This window comes from Osmerus mordax, chromosome 8 (assembly GCF_038355195.1).
Source record: "Osmerus mordax isolate fOsmMor3 chromosome 8, fOsmMor3.pri, whole genome shotgun sequence".
Classification (NCBI taxonomy): Eukaryota; Metazoa; Chordata; class Actinopteri; order Osmeriformes; family Osmeridae; genus Osmerus; species Osmerus mordax.
Window position 1 is genome coordinate 13,171,438 of NC_090057.1, and position 23,932 is coordinate 13,195,369.

Below are 23,932 nucleotides of genomic sequence, written 5' to 3' on the forward strand. Positions count from 1 at the left end.
ACCGTGCAGTGCAAAGGTTTATCCCCCAGCTGGTCGAGAAAGATGTCCGCCCTTCCAGGTTCTGGTTCTGATGGAGGTTTCTTCCTGTTAAAAGGGAGTTTTTTTTTCTTCACAGCTACCTCTGCACGCTCAGGAGGGAGATTGGATCTGAGAAATTTCACAGCAATTTCCTTATCATGGTCACTTTTTTAACTGGCTCCATATGAAATCGACTAATTTGGAATTTAATTAATTTGATTGGATTTGATTATCAGTGGATTGTAATGAATTGGACTTTACATGGCCTGAATGGTATCTTTGAAGTACTCTGAGATTACATGTGTTGTGATTTGGTGCTACATAAATAAAACTATTAATGAACATGTACATGTAAATATGTGTATCATACAACATTTAAAGTACTGAAACAAATCTTTATTGAAATTATAAATCAAGGTTGATTCTGTCCAGGGTGTCTTAAAGCACTTTTCCCTCTGTCACTATGCACTGTGTTCTACATAAATTCCTGCTTGTCACTAGTATTGCAAGAACTGAACCTTGCACTACTAGATATAGTCAATATTTTTGAACGGTACTGTGTAGACACATATATGTATATATAGATACACATTTGTATGTGCGTCACCGTCTCTCTGGCTCTGCTCTCTGCCTTTGTTGGTTCATTTCAGACCCTTTCTCTCCCCCTCTCTCTTCTCTGCAATCAGTCAACTGCACTCACCTGTTCTCCTCCCTTTATAAGCAGGTCTGCTAGCCCCATATCTCTACCAGGTTGTCTGCAACCTGAACCTCAGCACATTAAGTCTTTTGGGCCTGGTTTTCTATCTCTCTTGGATCTCTGGATTTCTGCACCTGCTCTGTTTCTTTGCTGTTCTTGAACCTGTGTATAACCCAGTTTCTGTATTGAGTTTGATTGTAAGGATTTGGGGTTTGACTGTTTAGGGATGTCCAATGTCGGTCCTCAAGGGCCGCTGTCCTACAGGTTTTAAATGCTTCCCTGTGTAACAAGGTAAAAATGAAACTAAGTACCTTTAGTGAACTTTCTCCAAAATATATGCAGTATTTAATATTTCTTTTTGGTTCCATTATTGGGTTCAGTATTGTTCCGGGTGGGGCGATAATTCAGGTTGCGCACTTTCAGACTGTCCCTCGTGTGGAAGTCTGTTACAGGGGTAAGCTGCGTTCCTTCAATCTCCGTGAATGAAATTAATCAACATTGTCTATTTGCTAAGTTTTCAATAACATGTATTTATTTTGTGACCTAAGATTGCCTTTGTATTACTTCCGATGATTTGTACCGTGTTAAATATTCAAATTAATGTAATAAAATATGCAATTTGTGAACGGTTGTTTAGTCGTCGAGTAGAGGCTAACTGGCTAATTCCATTCTGTAGGATGACTTGTTCTGCCCCTGTACTGTGTGTGGTCGCTCCACTGTGTGTTACAGGTATGTTTTGCATGTGTGTGAAATTACTTAACCTGTCATGTACTTTATCGTTGCCCTTTCTGTAAATTATTACACTATACGATCAAGTGTTGTAGCATGTAGGCTGTAATGGGCTAACGGTGGGTAACTTATAATCGCCTACACGCAGTTATTTGTTACGCCCTCGTGTGGAAGTCTGTTACATTTAGTCATTTAGCAGACGCTCTTATCCAGAGCGACTTACAGTAAGTACAGGGACATTTACAGGGGATGACTGTTGTTCTGCCCCTGTACTGTGTGTGATCGCTCCACTGTGTTACAGAATTAAAGTCGATGACAGCACAAGTCCACGACTCATCATCTTCTACATCACCATTCAGCCGACCACAAAAATACACTAATTGTTATTAATGTAGCAGACCTGTTAAAGTCCGCTACACCTGCTTCAACACACCTGATTCAGATGAAATTGATCTCTTCGAAAGATTGTTATGGACAAGCCTGCTAATGATGCACCGATGTGAATCAGGTGTGTTGAAGCAGTGAAACATCTAAACATAACTTGCAGGACAGCGGCCCTCGAGGACTGGATGTGGATCTTTCTTCTGACCTGCCCTCCTTCTGCATTAACCTCCCTGATCTCAAAGCCTCTCCCTGGTTCAGCCACGTCTCTACCTGGAACTCAGTTAACTAGCATTCCTCAATTGTCTACTCGCCTGCAGATTCCTGCATATATACACTCCTGTGAGTCCCAATCCTTTTCATATCCAATTAACAAACATTATTTTGGTCAGTCCGCCAATTCCCATGTGTCCAGGCTCACCTGAAGAATGGTCTTGATCGTGCTGTTATCAGCCGCTGGTCTCGGATTCTCCTGCAATCATTCTTTTGTCTCACTGTACAAGAAATCTTTAAAACTTTCAGAATGCCTCACAGGTTTTTTCTTTCTTGGGAGTTCTTCTGGCCATACTTGTTACATATGAGTGTGCTAAAACACTACAACTGAATCAAATTCTGAACTTAATATTTTATTATATAACTTATTTTATTATTTATATTACTATTTTAAGTTTTCAAACTAACAACATTTATTGCATTGAATTTAACCCACATTTATTTCCATCAATGTCCTTGTCAATAGGAATTGCAATTTACCTTCATGTTGGTGTGGGCCGTTGACTGCAGCTGACCCCCTGCAGCCCTACTTGTCAGGTGCGAGAAGCTATATGTGCTGCCAAGCACCAGCTCCTCAACGGCAGCATCACGCCACAAGTTGATGGTGACATCAGATGTATCCTGGAAATAACACAGAATGATATATTAGAACTACATAAGAGTTCTACTTTATATGTATATATATATATATATATATATATATATATATATATATATATATATCCTATGCTTTGAAAGATGAAGATCTGGAGGTAAAATGGATAAAGATTGAGAAGAATCTAATTGATTTGGTAATGCTAAAGCCTGAAGTCCTAAAAGAAAACAATGAGCAAGAGTTTTGAAAATCATGATAATGAATTTAATTCAGTACGTGTAACCATGTCTTTGCTTTCTGCTACAACACTTTTATAATTCAACACAGACATTCTGATATTGAGCAGGTCCTTGCCTTCACTGATATTTGTTGATCTAAAGATATTAACGTTTAACTGCATGCTCTTATGGTTCTTCCCTTTGGCACTTATTTTGGTTGGTCACAATGTGTGCTTCATGTTTTGGCTACTCGCAATGTTTTGTGGCTATCTCGTTGTTATGATCAGTGACCTATGCACTTTGTAAAGCTCTCTCTTGGAAGTCTCTTTGGATAAAAGCGTCTGCTAAATGAATACATGTAATGTAAATGTAATTACAGTAAACGTATTCAGATTTTTAGCAATCCAACAAACCTCCGACGTGTAATTTAACTGCTAAAGTTTCAGCTACTCCCACTAAGCAATGCTGTGATATATTACATGGCTATAGTGAGCAACACACATTATAATGCTTTAGAAAAAGCAATTTCTATTGTGTTTGGCAGGAAACTGTTTAAATGCTTGGCACCATGGAGCTGTTTGAAAGTACTGACAACTTTGTATGACAACTCTTTTTCAAGGATGATGAAACAGGCATTTTTTAACTGAAGGGGTAGTCCCTGTCTCATCCTCACATTCTCGTGTCTTACCTGCCGGAGCTTCAGCTCTCTCAGTGGCACCTCCTCTCTCCCACTGCTGACTTTTTTCACAGCTGAAAGCTGACAACAACAAGCTACATCACTTACTGATCTAATTAAACCTAAACATTTCACTGTGACATTTAAGTAAAAAAACATTTATAATATCGGTCTGGTTAAACAAAAAATACAGAAGATCCATTGTTTCAGATTCTTAATGTATTACTTTGTCTACCTAAAAACGTAATATCTCTGAATTACAACAGGATAAGCTAAGTACACAGACTGAAACTACTGGGAATGTAAATTTAGTGTATTACGCTTATGAACAGAATCAGCATACTTGCACAATGTCCCCCTCCACTGTGAGGAGGCCCTTGCTGTCCTTCACCTTCTCCAGTGTTGTCTTTAAGGACGGGGGACAGAGGAGGGCTCTCGCCTGCTCCATAAGCCCGTCCTTGCAGACAACAGGCGAGCTCCTGAAGAACTTGGTGTCCCTGGTTACTAAAATAAAGTAAGGAGGGGACTCTCCTCGCAAGGAGTGCCCCCTCATAATGTAACTTTTCCCCTCCATTATTTTTGAGGAGAACTCCTCGAACATGGTCACTCTTGTGACCGTCTCCCCATCCGTGATGGCCACAATTTTGTTGTTCTTTATGGTTTTAGCCACCGCAGAGCTCTGCCTGAACTCCCAGGCGACGACTCTTGCCTGATCTTTAGTTAACAGGACCTTGATCCGGAGCTCAGGGGGCCTGTAATACGGGCTGGGTTTGGTGGTGCAGAGGGTCGCTGTCAGTGCCATTCTGTAATTACAATAGAAAAATTATGACTTGACATGTGACTCATGCATTATGTACATGAGTCACATGTCATATATATATACATATACCATATAACACACATATAACATTCTATACTGAGTTTCTATTACAAACTCAGTTTCTAATAGAACCCCCGTTTTATATCTCATTTTTCTGACCATTAACTTTTGTAGAAAGAGTTATGAGTGAATGAGGCTATTTAAGTTAGTTTGTAAAAAAATCTTCATCTTCTAACTGGCGTTACCGAACTATAAGGCCCTCGAAAAATCTTAGTAATTATTTTTATGTGAACTGTACTTCAATAGTTAACGAAACACATATAGCGTTAAACAGGTTTGGCAAGAACTTATTATATACTGGTAGGTTAAGTGTAGGCTACTAGTAACGTTACTACTAGTAATGCAGTCAGTGTTATAACTTGTATAGCTAAAGCGTTAGCTAGTCTGTAACGTTTGCCAACGGTTAGCTACTAACGTTGGCTAACGTACATTATATCAGTGCACTTTTCATCACAAAAAATGCCATTACATCTTTATTACAGGCAGCATTACAATAGGAGCAACTAGTTAACTCGTAACGACTGACGCTCCACTCTGCTCTCCACTCGGCTCCACTCTCCATTTGTACGACGTAGCAACAGTAACTAAGAGATCATGCGCGTCAGAGTCCGTAACCAGGGCAACAATGACGTCAAATGGCAATGACAACAACTGTCATTCTGATACTTTACTCTCTAAACGTCTTGGTTGTACAGTAGCTCTAGCTGTCAAAAAGTAGCTTCTGTAGAGCTAGACTAGAGCAGTAGCCTTCACCTGTCCAAAAGTAGCCAATTCAGCTGTTTTGTATTTTCTGTATCCTTAAAGGGGCGACACCACTAGGTGTAGGCATTCCTATTTAGTGCTATCGATAACATTGTTACTGTATACAAATTAAGACGATACGACGTCTCAATTTAGCCGACTTCGCCTTCACAGTTGGAGCTACTGTAGTACCAGTACTGTACTGGCCAGAAATTAATATACATTAATTTTCGATATCCCTAGCTATTTCACGTTGGATAAACATACAAATAGCTCTACATACATACAGGTACAGTAGAGTTAAAGTTTGTATTAAAATATATTTACCTCAAATTCTGTCCTTCGGGTGTCTGTCCTTCCCACCTTCACAAAAGTGCTCTAAACTAACTAGCTAACTACACAAAAACACTATTAAAAATCCAATAACAAAGAACTATACTATGAACACTAAAACTTAAGTTAGATATATTTACACGAATTGATTATCAAATGGTATTTTATATAATAAAAGGAAGGATGCGGGATCAAAAAGTTTTGCTGTCTCTCTCAACGACGTCTTCACTCAACAACACGGTTCACGAGCGTTGACAGGGACCCAACCAAGTAACCAGGCAGGTCCGCGAGAGAAGTCCTGGAATATGATGGAATATCCACAAATCTGTGGGCAATGTAGAACAGAAGACAGATTAGAAATATCATATTTTGATAAAAAGTTATGACCATTCTAGTGATTAGTGGAAACGTGGGGGAAACTGGAATTCCTCTCCCCCAAAAGTAGCTAGCGCTATGGCTGGATACTCTAAATAACTAAAAAAACGTTCTTCCAAAATCGACCGTATTGGCCAAACAAGGCATGTACATTTATCTTAAAGTTTACATAATCTAGCTAGTTCATGTTGTTTTTCCAAGTTTCACAGAAATCTGCTAAAATCGAGGCTAAACAGTGCTACTTCTGTCATAGCTGCCTGTTACAAACGGCCAAGCCAGACACGTAATTATTTCCTGAAGTAACTCACGTCACTCCCACAAACACATTCTTCGTACGTAAAAAGTTAAGACTTTTAATTGACAATATTGACAACACATATTAAGAAACTTGTCTACTCATAATATCGTCTCCGATTTCAATCTAACACTGTAGGGAATCTCCCATGGTATCCTCTCTGGCTCCGCCTCGGAAAACAATGGCTGCCGTTGCTGACGATACATTTATATGTGCTTTGAGCTTGAATCGTCATGAATATCTAGCAGTTTTCAGAAATAAAATCGGTGATTGGACGGCAAAGATATTAAGGCGGGAACCATCCTTCTGCTTTCCTGGTGCGTGTCTGTTTGGTTGCCACGGTGATGGCGCAGCTGTGAGCTGGGAAGAGAGAGTAACAGAAATATAGCTAGAATCCACACCTCAAACAAGTTAACCTAGAGGCAAAACTATACGTCCAATCCTAAATATAAAGATATTTTCCGAGACCCAAGACTCTGTCGAAACCAGAGATGTCCTTTATATGTCTGTGCGGTCAGAAATACGACTCTATCGGCAGTTTCAAAATCTTGTTCCTTCTTGCTTTCTCTGACGGATTTTACCCACCTCTCCATTGAAGTTAGTGAGAGAATTTGAAAGGCTGCTCTCGCTTCAAGGCCCATAGCTGAAAATATGTAAATGTGAGCTCTTTAGTAGTTACATTGGCTGAAAGAGGACAATTGTTCCTACATTTTAAGGTATAACTTGTTTCTGTACGTTAAACTATATGAACGGTAGAGGAATTTGTTTGACAATTTAGTTGAATATCAGAAAAAGAGCAGCCAGCAGAGTGTGTCACTCTGCTTGCTGCTCATTCATAAAAATCAAGAAGGAGCAAACATTTTAATGTATTTCAAACTGTCATAATTCAAAATTGGCTGAATATTTGAAAAAGCTGAATCATTTGGGAATAGCTGAATGTCTTGTGAACATTTTAAAGGTTGAATGGTGTCTCTAGCTGAAAGTATGAGGAGGAAGCTTTTTAATGATTTGAAAGGATTTACCATTACTTTTAATGGGAGAATAATTTGCACAAAAACCTTAATGTCTTAAAAAGTATCAAAGTGAGAAATACCAAAAGTCATAGCCAACATCTCCTGAAGGAGCAGAACGTTTTGATACATAAATTGTAGGAATCAGTGAAAGTATGCAGAACTAGTTAAAGGCCAAAAAACGGCGGAAGAACTAAGAAGTTGATATAATAATAATAATAATAATAACTAGAAAAGGCTGTTCCTGCGAAACAGCAGTGAGAATGCTGAAAACCTGAATGGGGATAGCTGACCATGCTAAAAAAGCTGAAAAGTGAAAATTTTGTAGAACGATATAAGCTGAGCAACCAAAAGGTATTTTTGAAAGGGGCTGGAGCAGCATTCCAACAATGATTTGAAAGGATTTACCATTACTTTTAAAGGGAGAATAATTTGCACAAAAACCTTCATATTTTAAAAAGTGTAAAAGTGAGAAATGAGAAAATACCCGCAAGCTGAAATGAATTTCAAAAATGTGTGAGTCACACAAAAGAGGCAGTGTGGAAGCTGAACTGCATCATCTTAGCAAAGCTAAGAGCTTAAATAGCCTACAATGCGGGAGAAGCTGAACTGTTAAACAGAAGAAGAAGTAGGCTAGGTAGTCGTAACAAGAATATTATCGTTTTAACAGCTGAAATTATAGTTGGGATAGTAATAGCAGTAGCAGATGTAGCCTACCATTGAGTACGTTTACTCAGCTTTCTTAGTTGGATTCAATGTGTTGATGGAATGAAACATACAGCAGTAGGGCCGATACAGGAAGACACAGCGACACTTTGTTGCAGAAGGATGATGGTGCAAGTTTGTCCGTGGAGCATACAACGATTAATAAAAAATAATCATGTAGACGCGTTTATTGAGTAATCGCATAACTAAATACACATGTAAACGGAGTCATCGTATTATTGGCATAAACCGAAAATTGCTAGTAATCGTGTTTCTCATGGTCAAGTAAACGCACCAATCACGTGTGTGAGAGACTGAGTGGTGCGTGTCTGTCGTTACGGTGATGGTGCAGCTATGATTGCTAACGCGCTGAGGGCAGAGAATAAGAGAAATGTAGCTAGAATCCACACCTCAAACAAGATAACCTAGACGCAAAACTGTACGTCCAATCCAAAATATAAGGATATTTTCCGAGACCCAAGACTCTGCCGAAACCAGAGATATTCTTTATATGTCTATGCAGTCAGAAATACAACTCTACCTGCAGTTTCAAAAACGTGTTCCTTTTGCTTTCCTGGTGCTTGTTTGTTTGGTTGCCACTGTGATGGCGCAGCTGTGATAGCTAACGAGCTAGGCAGAGAGAAAAACGAACATTTACCTAACATCCACACCTCAACCAAGTTGACCTAGACGCAAAACTATACGTCCAATCCAAAATATAAGGATATTTTCCGAGACCCAAGACTCTGCCGAAACCAGAGATGTCCTTTATATGTCTGTGCGGTCAGAAATACGACTCTATCGGCAGTTTCAAAATATTGTTCCTTCTTGCTTTCTCTGACTGATTTTACCCACCTCTCCATTGAAGTTAGTGAGAGAATTTGAAAGGCTGCTCTCGCTTCAAGGCCCATAGCTGAAAATATGTAAATGTGAGCTCTTTAGTAGTTACATTGGCTGAAAGAGGACAATTTTTCCTACATTTTAAGGTATAACTTGTTTCTGTACGTTAAACTATATGAACGTTAGAGGAATTTGTTTGACAATTTAGTTGAATATCAGAAAAAGAGCTGCCAGCTTGCTGCTCATTCATAAAAATCAAGAAGGAGCAAACATTTTAATGTATTTCAAACTGCCATCATTCAAAATTGGCTGAATATTTGAAAAAGCTGAATCATTTGGGAATAGCTGAATGTCTTGTGAACATTTTAAAGGTTGAATGGTGTCTCTAGCTGAAAGTATGCTGAAGTAGTTACGTTTGAAAGAGGAGGAAGCTTTTTAATGATTTGAAAGGATTTACCATTACTTTTAATGGGAGAATAATTTGCACAAAAACCTTAATGTCTTAAAAAGTATAAAAGTGAGAAATACCAAAAGTCATAGCCAACATCTCCTGAAGGAGCTGAACGTTTTGATACAAAGATTGTAGGAATCGGTGAAAGTATGCAGAACTAGTTAAAGGCCAAAAAACGGCGGAAGAACTAAGAAGTTGATATAATAATAATAATAATAAAGAGAAACAGGAAAACAATAGTGAGAATGCTTAACAGCATTCTCACAATAATAAAGAGAAACAGAAAAACAATAGTGAGAATGCTTAACAGCATTCTCACAATAAAGAGAAACAGGAAAATAATAGTGAGAATGCTTAACAGCATTCTCACAATAATAATAATAATTATTTATAATAATATATATAAAAGAGAAACAGGAAATGTGAGAATGCTTAACAGCATTCTCACAACTAGAGAGGATACAATTTCTGGGGAAATTGTAGGGTGTGCTTGCTTGCGTCGGTTGCACAGGGGTCTGTATTTTTTATATAAAAATGCATGGGGCCTACTTATTATTTATAAAGATTACATAGATTTAAAAGCATCTTTTTTTTGCTGCTCATTTACAACTCAAAATACGAGTGAAGTGTAGAATGAAATATGATGTCTTCTCATTTCCCCTGCAAGAGGCAGCTGACAGAATCAAAACGAATACATTTGGCAGACCGGTGTAAAAATGGACCTAATCTCTATGACTTAAACGTCCTTTTAAGTTTTCCCTTCTCGTGATATTTTCAGGAATTTAGCCTACTCATATTGCATTCATTCATTAATAAAGAACCCCCTTTGAAGATTATTCTACGACGTTACCGGCAGAAGATAGAATCGCGATTCAAAAAGTACCATCTGCTAACTGAAAATATGCCCCCCAAAACGTAAATAAGCTTGACATTTATTTAGTGGAAAATCGCTCATTCATAAAAAGCTCACTGGTAGCGATTATTGTCAGTAACAACGCAAAATGCGATATAGCCCTGTGTGGAGAAGTTGCCCCGGTAAATTGTACTACTACGGTACAGTACTAGTAGACTACTGCTGTGTTCGTCTTGGTAGCGATTGCATTGGTTGAATTGGATTTAACGTTCCGTTGTACGGTTTAGGCTGAAATTAATTATTTTCATGAACAGATTGACAACGTTTAGGCTGTGGCAATGAAGTTCAGGTTAGTAGTTAGATAGACTTTTGATTTAAGTAAGGGGAGTGCCGAACTTGTTCTGTCGCCGTTTGACTTCCTAAACAGCTGTGTACTGTAGCTAGATGTTTTTGTAGTGTGTCTCGCGTAAGCTACAGCGTTGCAGTGAGCTACACTGGTTTGAAACCACAGGTAATGGTAATTTCACCAACAAATCGTTTACTAATGTCAGAATAAATCCTACAACGAAAATGTATGTGAGGAATGTTTATTTTAACGATTGAAAACAGATACATCATAGACCACCGTAGTATGTCTTGCCCGGGCAACACAGGCTAATGTCATGATGCTAATACTTCAGTGAAATAGTAGACTACTGTTTCCGAAAGTAGATGTACTTCCTTAATAATATCAGCTTATATTGTACATTACACATCACAATTGTGTGTCATATCACAAAGTAAAATGAGTAAATATTTATCACCCTGGCCTCTTTGCTTGCATTTTTTTTTGCTGCTCATTTACAACTGAAAATACGAGTGAAGTGTAGAATGAAATAGATGTCTTCTAATTTCACCTGCAAGAGGCAGCCTCATCGTTGAATCAAAACGAATAAATTTGGCAGACCGGTTTAAAAATTGACCTAATCTCTATGACTTAAACGTCCTTTTAAGTTTTTCCCATCTCGTGATATTTTAAGGAATTTAGCCTACTCATATTGTATTCATTCATGAATAAAGAACCCCCTTTGAAGATTATTGTACGACGTTACCGGCAGTAGAAGATGGAATCGCGATTCAAACAGTACCATCTGCTAACTGAAAATATGCCCCCAAAAACGTAAATAAGCTTGACAATTATTTTGTGGAAAATCGCTTTCATAAAAAGCTCACTCGTAGCGATCATTGTCAGTAACAACGCAAAATGCGATATAAGGGGAGTGCCGAACATGTTCTGTCGCCGTTTGACTTCCTACAGCTGTGTAGATGTTTTTGTAGTGTCTCGCGTAGGCTACAGCATTGCAGTGTGCTACACTGGTTTGAAACCACAGGTAATGATAATTTCACCCACAAATCGTTTACTTGTAATGTAATGTCATAATAAATCCTACAACGAAAATGTATTTGTGAGGAATGTTTATTTTAACGATTGAAAACAGATGCATCATAGACCACTGTAGTATGTGTTGCCCGGGCAACAGAGGCTAATGTCATGATGCTAATACTTCAGTGAAATAGTAGACTACTGTTTCCGAAAGTAGATGTACTTCCTTAATAATATCAGCTTATACTGTACATTACACATGACAATTGTGTGTCATATAACAAAGTAAAATGAGTAAATAGTTATCACCCTGGCCTCTTTGCTTGTGGCGTTTCTGCAGCTGCCTTGCAGTAAAGCTATAGTTAGCCTAGCTATCCCCCAAGTTAACAGATGCGAAACGAATGTTCTGCCAAAGGTAGTCACGCGTGTTTTCGTGACGTTAGTGACGTAGTGACGTTAGTAACGTCAGTGACTGTGGCTAGTAAATTAGCCACCGTTAGCTTCACTTTTCGCCACAAAAACTTAACTTCAGCCTAAACCATGCAACGGAACGTAAATTCCAATAGAAGCAACTCAATCTCTACCAAGACGAAACTTTTGACACCTACTTTGTCTATGTAGGCCAAATATTGACTGAGTTTTAGGGGGGCAAAAAGAATAATAATAATAATAATATATATGTGAGAGAACAAAGGTTGTGCCCTTGCCGAAGGCAAAGCACACCCAATAATATATATGTGAGAGAACAAAGGTTGTGCTCTCGCCGAAGGCTTGAGCACACCCAATGACACATTGTCTATGTGGGAAACTAACAAATGGATGCGCTTTTACGGAAACAGTTGGTGGCTCTTAAAAGAGCCTTCTGTTTGTGCTTGAGTAACAGTGAGCAAAGCAACTGCCACGTAGAAGTTGTATTCAAGAAATTACTTCTTTTTGGGTGTCACCTTCTTTGCCTTGGGTTTGGCTGCTTTGGGTTTGGCTGCCTTGACTGCCTTCTTGGGAGACTTCTTGGCTGCTACCTTCTTGGGCGTCACAGGCTTCTTGGCCTTTTTGGGGCTCTTGGTAGCCTTCTTGGCTGCCACAGGCTTCTTTGCCTTCTTGGGAGACTTCTTGGCAGCTGCAGGCTTCTTCGCCACTGCTTTCTTGGGCTTCTTGGCCACAGCGGCCTTCTTGGCGACAACCTTCTTGGGCTTCGGAGTGACGGCTTTCTTGACAGGCTTCTTTGCCTTGGTCTCAGCGGCCTTGTTGATCTTAAAAGACCCGGAGGCGCCGGTTCCCTTGGTCTGGACCAAGGTCCCCTTCGTAACCAGCCCCTTGACGGCGATCTTGACGCGGGAGTTGTTCTTCTCTACATCGTAGCCACCGGCAGAAAGAGCCTTCTTGAGCGCTGCCAGGGACACGCCGCTGCGTTCCTTAGAGGCGGACACAGCCTTAACAATCAGCTCACTGACGCTGGGTCCCGCTTTCTTGGGCTTAGCTGCTGCCTTCTTCTTGGGTGCCTTTGCCGGAGCGGGTGCTGCTGGGGCGACTTCTGCCATGTCTGTCGTTTGAACCGATCGCTCGAGTAAACTCAACTGATTTCTGTGCTCGGGAGTAGTGTTCGGTTCTGGGCTGGGGGCTGGCCTTAAAGGCGGTATGAGAACTGTGTAGACTCAATTAGTCAGCTCGACCGCTGTCTGCAATCGACAAGCTGTGCCACTTGTGTTTTCTCCTCGTGTATAACGGTGTAAAAAACGCAGCTGGAATAGACAAACTGTCCAAAAGCAGCTGTGGCTAGAAAGTAAACTTCTTATTGTTCATAATAAAGTTGTTGTAGTACCAGAAGCCTCGTGTTTTTTGTTGCAACTGTCCCAACACGCCAGCGTTGGACTCCGAGACTGAGCGTTGCGCACGGGTTTACCGATGGCATTTTTCCTCTAAAGTGTTTAAAAGTGCATTCTCTTCCGACCAGTACACGTTGCACAGTGAGCCAAGATGTCAGGCAATAGACTTTGCAGCTTCGCGGTAGCCAGTTAGAGTGACAAAGGTTTTTAATGTGCGTCTTCTGAGTCGCGTAAAACACAGATCTCAAGTCCCGAGCCATCGCTGGGTTCTGTCTCCCTTCCCCAAATTATTCGCCCTATATTTTCACTCTCCGAGACAGGCAAGTCACCAAATGCTGCACTTTTACCCAATACATTTCTATGAAAGCATAACTCATGGTGTGTACTCACAGCCACCAATATCGACGCATTGTTACGCATGATATAATACAGCCATTATGTTTATCAATTGTGGTGTCATTCTCAAGGCGCCAACTGCAGCGACCTGGACCCGAGACCCAAACATCGCCCTGTAGCCTTAGCGTTTTCACCTCATGAAATGGCAAGGAGTAGAGAGTGTGTAGAAATGTGAATACATGATGTCAAGTTAAGTCTATGGTTATCTGTCACGGACATAGCACGACGTAGTGTTAAAAGACCATGCCTAATGTTTAAAGTTCACGATGACCGTTCAGACTAAAGACAATATTCTGAATGCAGAGCCAAGTCTCAATACTTGGTTTCTGAATGAAGACAACACCCTATTTGAGTCACTGCTTTTTAATAATTAGACGGAAATAATTAAATACACGAATGTGCGTGACAATATGTGTGAAATGGAACCCTGAACAAATCAAGGTAGCCTACTCCTAGTAACTCACTCGAAATAGTTATGTGGAGCATAAGTTTTTTGACCACAATTCACAATTCACAATCGGTCATTTGCACTAGAAACAAGAACATGGATCATTACGATTTGAACATTTCAACGTGTAGAATTTGCTGTTTCAGAACAGAAAAAAAAAAAAAAAACTGAAATGTGACTTTGTAATGTGTAACCCCAAGCGACAGTTAAAACTGATAGGCCTAGTTCATTACAATGTGTCGCTCACTCCCAAGTGTCTTAAAATGATATCCATTGTTACGCACCTTCAAAGCCCCCACGAGCCTTTATGACGTTTAAAGAATACAAAGATCAGTTGTCTGCTGAACAGATATGTAGGCTAATCACTGCCTCTACATTAAATAAGCCTGTATTTTTGAATGGGTTTATTATGCATATCTCTAGAAACTACATGTGTCCAAATTATTTAAAACACTATGTAGATTAAAATAAATAAATAATAATAATAACAACAACAATAATAATAATAAAAGCTGCATTTTCCACCGTTTTTATTTACAACTTGGCAATCCCCCCCCCCCCCCCCTCCCCAACCCCCTCCACAATAATGTGTTGTAACATGGTGCAGATTCCCCGCAAGCCTCTGTCTCCAATATAGTTGATTATATGAATATCTATGTATATTATTCACTTTTTTGTGTTAGAACAATTAGTGTATAGTATAAGTTTTAAATATTACTCTCCACATTTAAATGTGACAACGCACCTTTTTGGTAAATTGGTTAGATAAAAAATGCCACCTGAACATGCATTAATTTGAACTTCACTTTTATTTTCTTGTTTATTAACTTCTGAGGAACTATAGTTTTAGTTTTGAAAGCAGTTAAATTATTTTTTGTTTGAAATAATATCCATTTTATGAATGTCAGTTATAGTGGACACCAATTTTACACGTATTCAACCAATTTTACACGTCTTCGTGTAAAATTGTTGTAGGAAACAGAACTGAAGTAGAGAGGATTCTTTTTTACCGATGGCTGAGGGAAATTCAGATTTGGAGCTGTCAGATGATGAGAGAGATGAGGATGAGTTTGAGCCTGGGATAGAAGAAGATGTTGAAGAAGAGGAAGATGATGCAGGAGGCTCAGATGTTACAGACACAGAGACAGACAGGGAGGATCAGGAAAGATGTTGCCCTCTTTGGGCCAATAGTAGCAGGTTTTATTTAGTACCAGGGTTAGGGTTATTTATGTTATATTTATCTGTTATCCTTAAGATTTTACGATTTCCACAGTAATGCTATGAAATGAATAAAAACATTCTCAAGAATGCTAAGTTTGTTTCCATGAGTATGGTCACTACTGTAATTTTATAATGATGCACTACCACCTGACTACATTTAATCTAATTTGATTAGCGTGAGACTTAAGTATTATTCTTGTTTATTACATTTCATTTATAGCCCATGTGTTTTTTCCTTCATCCTAATAGATTCACATCTGTGCTACCTGGGCTTCCTGACTGTCAAGATGACCCTACAGCCCCTATTGTCACTCTACAGCCATAATATGTTCAGTTTTTCTATCCTTTAAATTTTGGCTGTTTTTTCACACAAAAAATGATCCCGTAGTGCACGACAGTGGACATACTATGAAATAAAAAATCTAAATACTTTTTCAAAAGTCTAAATTGTAAGATGTGTTTTAAAGACTAAATAAACAGGGAATGACAAAACAAACTATTAAATGGAAAACAATACTTTACCTTAGTTCCCAGGAGGGTTTGACCGATCGTTACTTCTAACTATCGCGATCCCTTTCATTAACTTTTGGAAATGGCTTTGAGAGAATACACATGACAAAACAGTGTCAGCATTCAGGAGGCCATGTTGGGAGACGGTCCCTTTAATTGCAACGCCACAGGGAGTCGAAGAATGGCGCTTGCAGTGTTCCTTCACGTCCGTGCCGTCGACACATAAGGCCAGTGAGTCTGTGGTAAACTTCATAACTGTTTGTAACCGTTGAAATACTCATCATGTCAGGAAGAGGCAAAGGAGGCAAAGGACTTGGCAAGGGAGGCGCCAAGCGTCATCGCAAGGTTTTGAGGGACAACATCCAGGGCATCACCAAGCCCGCTATCCGTCGCCTTGCTCGTCGTGGCGGCGTGAAACGTATCTCAGGCTTGATCTACGAGGAGACTCGTGGAGTTCTCAAGGTGTTTCTTGAGAATGTCATCCGTGATGCTGTAACCTACACCGAGCATGCTAAGAGGAAGACAGTGACCGCCATGGACGTCGTCTACGCTCTCAAGCGCCAAGGACGCACTCTGTACGGTTTCGGCGGTTAAACTCCTAATTTGACCTACTGTTTCGGCACTTAACCCAAAGGCTCTTTTAAGAGCCACCCACACTTTCAGTAAAGAGTTATCCATACCGAATTCAGTGTTGAAAACGATACATTGTTCCCTCAGTATTCATCTATACAAGTAGCCTTTGGTTATTAGTGGGTCAGGTAAGCCTATTTCCTGAGAACATGTGCCAGAACACTACACATTTGACTAATTTGATACTAGCCTGACACTTTCTTCAACACGAAATATTGCCGTTCATTAAAAAAAACATCCTCTGTTTCAGTTAAATAATTTCTTCATAAAGTATTGGTTATATCGAAGCCACCAAGCGCCGTGTGTGTATTGTAGTCGGACACGTTTTTAGCGAGGCTTGATTTCGTTTGCAAGGTTAGGTTATTTTCTAACCCTGATTCTAACCCTTCGCTTTGGATAAGAGCGTCTGCTAAAAAATGACTAAATGTTATTTGCGACATTGAGAGCAGCAGCTAAACAAGACTACTATTCCGAGTAAAGTGGCAAATTATAGTAGTTGGAACAATGCTCAGTTTTTACAGTAGAATTTCGTGTAGCTAGTAAAAATACAAATGGTTTTGTATTCATATGTATTTTAGTAGACGTTAGACATAGGCCTATCTGACCTTTGAAAAGATCCGTAACAAAACATGAAACAAAGTGGCAAACTTTTAATGGATAACCAAATGGATACTTTAGGGCGGCAAGCGCATGTCGTCCGCAAGGATGCACGCATGCGCTGGAGAGATGCTAACTAAATCTACCGGGAGAAGGGAAGCAGAGGAGGCAGATAATCAGGCGCACGTGCGTTTCACCGCGTCAACGCCTCGAAGAGCTGGGAGGCGTGCCTCAATTTTTGCATCCAAACCCCTATAAATACGGGGAAGCGAGTACCCGGCAATTCATTCGTTACTGAACAGAAACGAGAAGTCAACATGCCTGAGCCAGCGAAGTCGGCGCCCAAGAAGGGCTCTAAGAAAGCAGTATCTAAGACTGCTGCGAAGGGAGGCAAGAAACGCAGAAAGTCTAGGAAGGAGAGCTATGCCATCTACGTGTATAAAGTGCTGAAACAGGTCCATCCAGATACCGGCATCTCGTCCAAGGCTATGGGAATCATGAATTCCTTTGTCAACGACATTTTCGAGCGTATCGCCGGAGAGTCTTCTCGCTTGGCGCACTACAACAAACGTTCAACCATCACCTCCAGGGAGATCCAGACCGCCGTCCGCCTGCTGCTCCCAGGTGAACTGGCTAAGCACGCCGTGTCCGAGGGCACCAAGGCGGTGACAAAGTACACCAGCTCCAAGTAAACGGGTGCCATTTGAATGCCCTGTGATGCCCCAAAGGCTCTTTTAAGAGCCACCTACACTAGCTTTAAAATGTGCAAATTTCCATTTCCGCCTGTCACGGTTATGATTAAGACAAGAGCCTAAAGGCGACTTGTGATGGTAAAGGTACTAAACTAACGTTATGAACGTTAACATGCGACCTGGGGAATAGTCATAACTTTCCTAGCTCCTGGTCAGCACAGTCATTGCGTGTTTCTCTTACCATAACATTGTTAACAGTATTGCGAGAAATGTTTCAACACTTTAAAGGGTGTCCTTGGGCAAGGCACTTCACCCTACTTGCCTCAGGGAGAATGTCCCTGTACTTACTGTAAGTCGCTCTGGATAAGTGTCTGCTAAAATGACTAAATGTAAATGGAACATTTAACACTGAATGAAAGCACATTCATGTTTGTTGCAACCCAGTACTATGAATTAAGTACCCAATTAAGAGTTCCTAGATGTCAGGTGGCTGAGCGGTTAGGCAATCGGGCTAGTAATCTGAAGGTTGCCAGTTCGATTCCCAGCCGTGCTGAATGACGTGTCCTTGGGCAAGGCACTTCACCCTACTTGCCCCAGGGGGAATGTCCCTGTACTTACTGTAAGTCGCTCTGGATAAGAGCGTCTGCTAAATGACTAAATGTAAATGTAATGTCAGTAGTGGGAGGCCTATGTTGCTGGAATGTGACCTGAATAATTTATTTAAAAATACAATATGGTTATACTGTCCCACCTGACTTTCTGAGGGAGTATGAGTATTGTAGCCTACTTTGATTAATTCGGCACAAATGTTCACACATTCACAGACAATATTGATCGAACATTTTTTTCACAGCCTACCCATGTCCATTATGTCTATATTGAAGATGTTTTGAGGGTCGGTTTCATTCAAGCTCTTTTTTTTGGTTCTGGTTTTATTTAGACAATTGAATGGTTTCCCCATTATGTGCAAAAAAAGTCCTAGCTTCAGAAAATGTATGTGGATGCTTAATGTGGTCATTCCATGAAAAGAATAACTTTTGTTTTCACATTGTAAATAAATGACACGTTGAACTGAAAGAACAAGCTATGTGTTTTATGAAAAAATGTTAGGCTATATGTGTTAGTGTATGTTGTAGGAAATTCTTAATTCAAATTAAGTATATTCTTGCACTGTCATTTCTGACCACCTGGGAACTGGTGATTCAGTTTCACTCATTCTGATGTGTTCTGTGGCACAGTAACTTTGCCATGTAAGATGTCTGTCTGTATATAGCCGTGGTCGAATTTGTTGTTACCCTTATAGTACTTTGAAATAATGCTTCATTCCTCCTGAAAGTGATGACATTCCAAGCTATTGCATCATCAATTCGTACATGCCTTTGGTATGTCATAAAGCAAAGAAGCTGTGAAAAGAGATAAGATATTCCAAAATGGCCTGGACACATTTCTTAAAACCCATTAGACAAGATAATTGGATTATTGTGATTTTGCAAACCATTTACTTTAATTTCTTTAACTAACACAAGATGTCTCCAACCATATAATCTGTCATTCGGCCTATTTGAATGGAGGAAAAGTCACGGACCAGAGAAAGCAAAGGAGAGAGTTGTGTAAGATAAGAATGAAAATAATGTACAATTATGTCAAAGGTCAAGGCTACAAGACAATTTCCATGGTGATTAAGTTCCTGTGACAACAGTTGCACATTTTATTAAGAAGTTCAAGGTCCATGGAACTGTGGCCGTAAAATAAAAATCAGCCCCAGATTGAAAATAAGGATAGTGCGAATGATAGGGAAATAACCAAGGATAACGCTAAACTTCAAGGTGAAGGTATGTCAGCTTCTGTTTGTATCATGGGGCCTGCATGGAGAGCCACAATCCTTCCGCGATAATGTCCTAAGAACAGATGAGAAAAAATCTGGTTTTTGGCAAGTCACATCAGCTCTATGTTCGCAGACAAAATATGAATAATTTTTTACTTTTGCCCAAGAAAAATCGTCCTGCATAACCTGTCACCTCCAGACATTGGTAATCACAGGCCATATATTGCTGCTATCAGGTTAATAGACAAAACTGTTACTGACACACACAAAAAATAAGACAAATAAATAATAAAACACAGTCGAAGGGGAACCAAGAAATGTTACATCAATATATACAGCCATCAACATTATAATCACTGACAGGGGAAATAAATAACACCTCATCATGGCACCTTTGTAAGAGGGATATATCAGTGACTAAAGTAACACCCGTAAGCGAATACAGTAACTGATAGTGATGTCTGTCCCACCAAAAAACAAACTAATTCTAACTGGTTGTCCCCGTGAATGTGTTCAACAGGATGCTCCTGCAGTGCTGATTGGCTGCTTCCATAAGACAAGAGCGGGATTTATACTCCAAACCAGATATAATTTAATGGTGAAAAGAGCATTTGGCAATACATTTGTTATGACCAGGAGCTTAGAAAGAATTAACTGTTCCCAGGTCGCATATCAACGTTATGTAGTAAAGCACCCTTACCATCGCTAGTAGTTTCTAGACTCTTGTCATAATTATACCCGTGACAGGTGCCAATGGAAATAGGCATATTTACAATAGTCATGACTGGTTGACCCTGCAAATGGAACACGGCACATTTTTACGGTAGTGTGGGTGGCTCTTAAAAGAGCCGTTGGGGCATCACAGGGCAGTCAATTGGCACCCGTTTACTTGGAGCTGGTGTACTTTGTCACCGCCTTGGTGCCCTCGGACACGGCGTGCTTAGCCAGTTCACCTGGGAGCAGCAGGCGGACGGCGGTCTGGATCTCCCTGGAGGTGATGGTTGAACGTTTGTTGTAGTGCGCCAAGCGAGAAGACTCTCCGGCGATACGCTCGAAAATGTCGTTGACAAAGGAATTCATGATTCCCATAGCCTTGGACGAGATGCCGGTATCTGGATGGACCTGTTTCAGCACTTTATACACGTAGATGGCATAGCTCTCCTTCCTAGACTTTCTGCGTTTCTTGCCTCCCTTCGCAGCAGTCTTAGATACTGCTTTCTTAGAGCCCTTCTTGGGCGCCGACTTCGCTGGCTCAGGCATGTTGACTTCTCGTTTCTGTTCAGTAACGAATGAATTGCCGGGTACTCGCTTCCCCGTATTTATAGGGGTTTGGATGCAAAAATTGAGGCACGCCTCCCAGCTCTTCGAGGCGTTGACGCGGTGAAACGCACGTGCGCCTGATTATCTGCCTCCTCTGCTTCCCTTCTCCCGGTAGATTTAGTTAGCATCTCTCCAGCGCATGCGTGCATCCTTGCGGACGACATGCGCTTGCCGCCCTAAAGTATCCATTTGGTTATCCATTAAAAGTTTGCCACTTTGTTTCATGTTTTGTTACGGATCTTTTCAAAGGTCAGATAGGCCTATGTCTAACGTCTACTAAAATACATATGAATACAAAACCATTTGTATTTTTACTAGCTACACGAAATTCTACTGTAAAAACTGAGCATTGTTCCAACTACTATAATTTGCCACTTTACTCGGAATAGTAGTCTTGTTTAGCTGCTGCTCTCAATGTCGCAAATAACATTTAGTCATTTTTTAGCAGACGCTCTTATCCAAAGCGAAGGGTTAGAATCAGGGTTAGAAAATAACCTAACCTTGCAAACGAAATCAAGCCTCGCTAAAAACGTGTCCGACTACAATACACACACGGCGCTTGGTGGCTTCGATATAACCAATACTTTATGAAGAAATTATTTAACTGAAACAGAGGATGTTTTTTTTAATGAACGGCAATATTTCGTGTTGAAGAAAGTGTCAGGCTAGTATCAAATTAGTCAAATGTGTAGTGTTCTGGCACATGTTCTCAGGAAATAGGCTTACCTGACCCACTAATAACCAAAGGCTACTTGTATAGATGAATACTGAGGGAACAATGTATCGTTTTCAACACTGAATTCGGTATGGATAACTCTTTACTGAAAGTGTGGGTGGCTCTTAAAAGAGCCTTTGGGTTAAGTGCCGAAACAGTAGGTCAAATTAGGAGTTTAACCGCCGAAACCGTACAGAGTGCGTCCTTGGCGCTTGAGAGCGTAGACGACGTCCATGGCGGTCACTGTCTTCCTCTTAGCATGCTCGGTGTAGGTTACAGCATCACGGATGACATTCTCAAGAAACACCTTGAGAACTCCACGAGTCTCCTCGTAGATCAAGCCTGAGATACGTTTCACGCCGCCACGACGAGCAAGGCGACGGATAGCGGGCTTGGTGATGCCCTGGATGTTGTCCCTCAAAACCTTGCGATGACGCTTGGCGCCTCCCTTGCCAAGTCCTTTGCCTCCTTTGCCTCTTCCTGACATGATGAGTATTTCAACGGTTACAAACAGTTATGAAGTTTACCACAGACTCACTGGCCTTATGTGTCGACGGCACGGACGTGAAGGAACACTGCAAGCGCCATTCTTCGACTCCCTGTGGCGTTGCAATTAAAGGGACCGTCTCCCAACATGGCCTCCTGAATGCTGACACTGTTTTGTCATGTGTATTCTCTCAAAGCCATTTCCAAAAGTTAATGAAAGGGATCGCGATAGTTAGAAGTAACGATCGGTCAAACCCTCCTGGGAACTAAGGTAAAGTATTGTTTTCCATTTAATAGTTTGTTTTGTCATTCCCTGTTTATTTAGTCTTTAAAACACATCTTACAATTTAGACTTTTGAAAAAGTATTTAGATTTTTTATTTCATAGTATGTCCACTGTCGTGCACTACGGGATCATTTTTTGTGTGAAAAAACAGCCAAAATTTAAAGGATAGAAAAACTGAACATATTATGGCTGTAGAGTGACAATAGGGGCTGTAGGGTCATCTTGACAGTCAGGAAGCCCAGGTAGCACAGATGTGAATCTATTAGGATGAAGGAAAAAACACATGGGCTATAAATGAAATGTAATAAACAAGAATAATACTTAAGTCTCACGCTAATCAAATTAGATTAAATGTAGTCAGGTGGTAGTGCATCATTATAAAATTACAGTAGTGACCATACTCATGGAAACAAACTTAGCATTCTTGAGAATGTTTTTATTCATTTCATAGCATTACTGTGGAAATCGTAAAATCTTAAGGATAACAGATAAATATAACATAAATAACCCTAACCCTGGTACTAAATAAAACCTGCTACTATTGGCCCAAAGAGGGCAACATCTTTCCTGATCCTCCCTGTCTGTCTCTGTGTCTGTAACATCTGAGCCTCCTGCATCATCTTCCTCTTCTTCAACATCTTCTTCTATCCCAGGCTCAAACTCATCCTCATCTCTCTCATCATCTGACAGCTCCAAATCTGAATTTCCCTCAGCCATCGGTAAAAAAGAATCCTCTCTACTTCAGTTCTGTTTCCTACAACAATTTTACACGAAGACGTGTAAAATTGGTTGAATACGTGTAAAATTGGTGTCCACTATAACTGACATTCATAAAATGGATATTATTTCAAACAAAAAATAATTTAACTGCTTTCAAAACTAAAACTATAGTTCCTCAGAAGTTAATAAACAAGAAAATAAAAGTGAAGTTCAAATTAATGCATGTTCAGGTGGCATTTTTTATCTAACCAATTTACCAAAAAGGTGCGTTGTCACATTTAAATGTGGAGAGTAATATTTAAAACTTATACTATACACTAATTGTTCTAACACAAAAAAGTGAATAATATACATAGATATTCATATAATCAACTATATTGGAGACAGAGGCTTGCGGGGAATCTGCACCATGTTACAACACATTATTGTGGAGGGGGTTGGGGAGGGGGGGGGGGGGGGATTGCCAAGTTGTAAATAAAAACGGTGGAAAATGCAGCTTTTATTATTATTATTGTTGTTGTTATTATTATTATTTATTTATTTTAATCTACATAGTGTTTTAAATAATTTGGACACATGTAGTTTCTAGAGATATGCATAATAAACCCATTCAAAAATACAGGCTTATTTAATGTAGAGGCAGTGATTAGCCTACATATCTGTTCAGCAGACAACTGATCTTTGTATTCTTTAAACGTCATAAAGGCTCGTGGGGGCTTTGAAGGTGCGTAACAATGGATATCATTTTAAGACACTTGGGAGTGAGCGACACATTGTAATGAACTAGGCCTATCAGTTTTAACTGTCGCTTGGGGTTACACATTACAAAGT

The 23,932-nt window shown here is 40.1% G+C and overlaps 6 protein-coding genes across 6 annotated transcripts in view; 2 read left to right on the top strand and 4 right to left on the bottom strand.

Moving 5' to 3' along the window:
• The window catches only part of LOC136947791 (histone H2AX-like), a 115,056-nt gene that overhangs the window by 26,110 nt on the left and 65,014 nt on the right, over positions 1-23,932 (bottom strand). The window lies entirely within an intron of this gene.
• LOC136947383 (histone H1-like) lies at positions 12,357-12,971 on the bottom strand. The gene has a single exon (XM_067241440.1). It carries the CDS (start codon positions 12,969-12,971, stop codon positions 12,357-12,359), a length of 615 nt encoding a protein of 204 aa, XP_067097541.1.
• On the top strand, positions 16,114-16,541 carry LOC136947937 (histone H4). The gene has a single exon (XM_067242177.1). The coding sequence runs from the start codon at positions 16,114-16,116 to the stop codon at positions 16,423-16,425; it is 312 nt and encodes a 103-aa protein (XP_067098278.1). The 3' UTR covers positions 16,426-16,541.
• Positions 17,369-17,895, top strand: LOC136947419 (histone H2B). The gene has a single exon (XM_067241492.1). The coding sequence runs from the start codon at positions 17,376-17,378 to the stop codon at positions 17,748-17,750; it is 375 nt and encodes a 124-aa protein (XP_067097593.1). The 5' UTR covers positions 17,369-17,375; the 3' UTR covers positions 17,751-17,895.
• On the bottom strand, positions 20,180-20,842 carry LOC136947413 (histone H2B). Its single transcript, XM_067241485.1, has one exon. The coding sequence runs from the start codon at positions 20,833-20,835 to the stop codon at positions 20,461-20,463; it is 375 nt and encodes a 124-aa protein (XP_067097586.1). The 5' UTR covers positions 20,836-20,842; the 3' UTR covers positions 20,180-20,460.
• Positions 21,670-22,097, bottom strand: LOC136947936 (histone H4). The gene has a single exon (XM_067242176.1). It carries the CDS (start codon positions 22,095-22,097, stop codon positions 21,786-21,788), a length of 312 nt encoding a protein of 103 aa, XP_067098277.1. The 3' UTR covers positions 21,670-21,785.

Bases quoted from the DNA above. Each gene is read 5' to 3' on its own strand.
- LOC136947383 (XM_067241440.1), bottom strand. From the start codon at position 12,971: ATGGCAGAAGTCGCCCCAGCAGCACCCGCTCCGGCAAAGGCACCCAAG.
- LOC136947937 (XM_067242177.1), top strand. From the start codon at position 16,114: ATGTCAGGAAGAGGCAAAGGAGGCAAAGGACTTGGCAAGGGAGGCGCC.
- LOC136947419 (XM_067241492.1), top strand. From the start codon at position 17,376: ATGCCTGAGCCAGCGAAGTCGGCGCCCAAGAAGGGCTCTAAGAAAGCA.
- LOC136947413 (XM_067241485.1), bottom strand. From the start codon at position 20,835: ATGCCTGAGCCAGCGAAGTCGGCGCCCAAGAAGGGCTCTAAGAAAGCA.
- LOC136947936 (XM_067242176.1), bottom strand. From the start codon at position 22,097: ATGTCAGGAAGAGGCAAAGGAGGCAAAGGACTTGGCAAGGGAGGCGCC.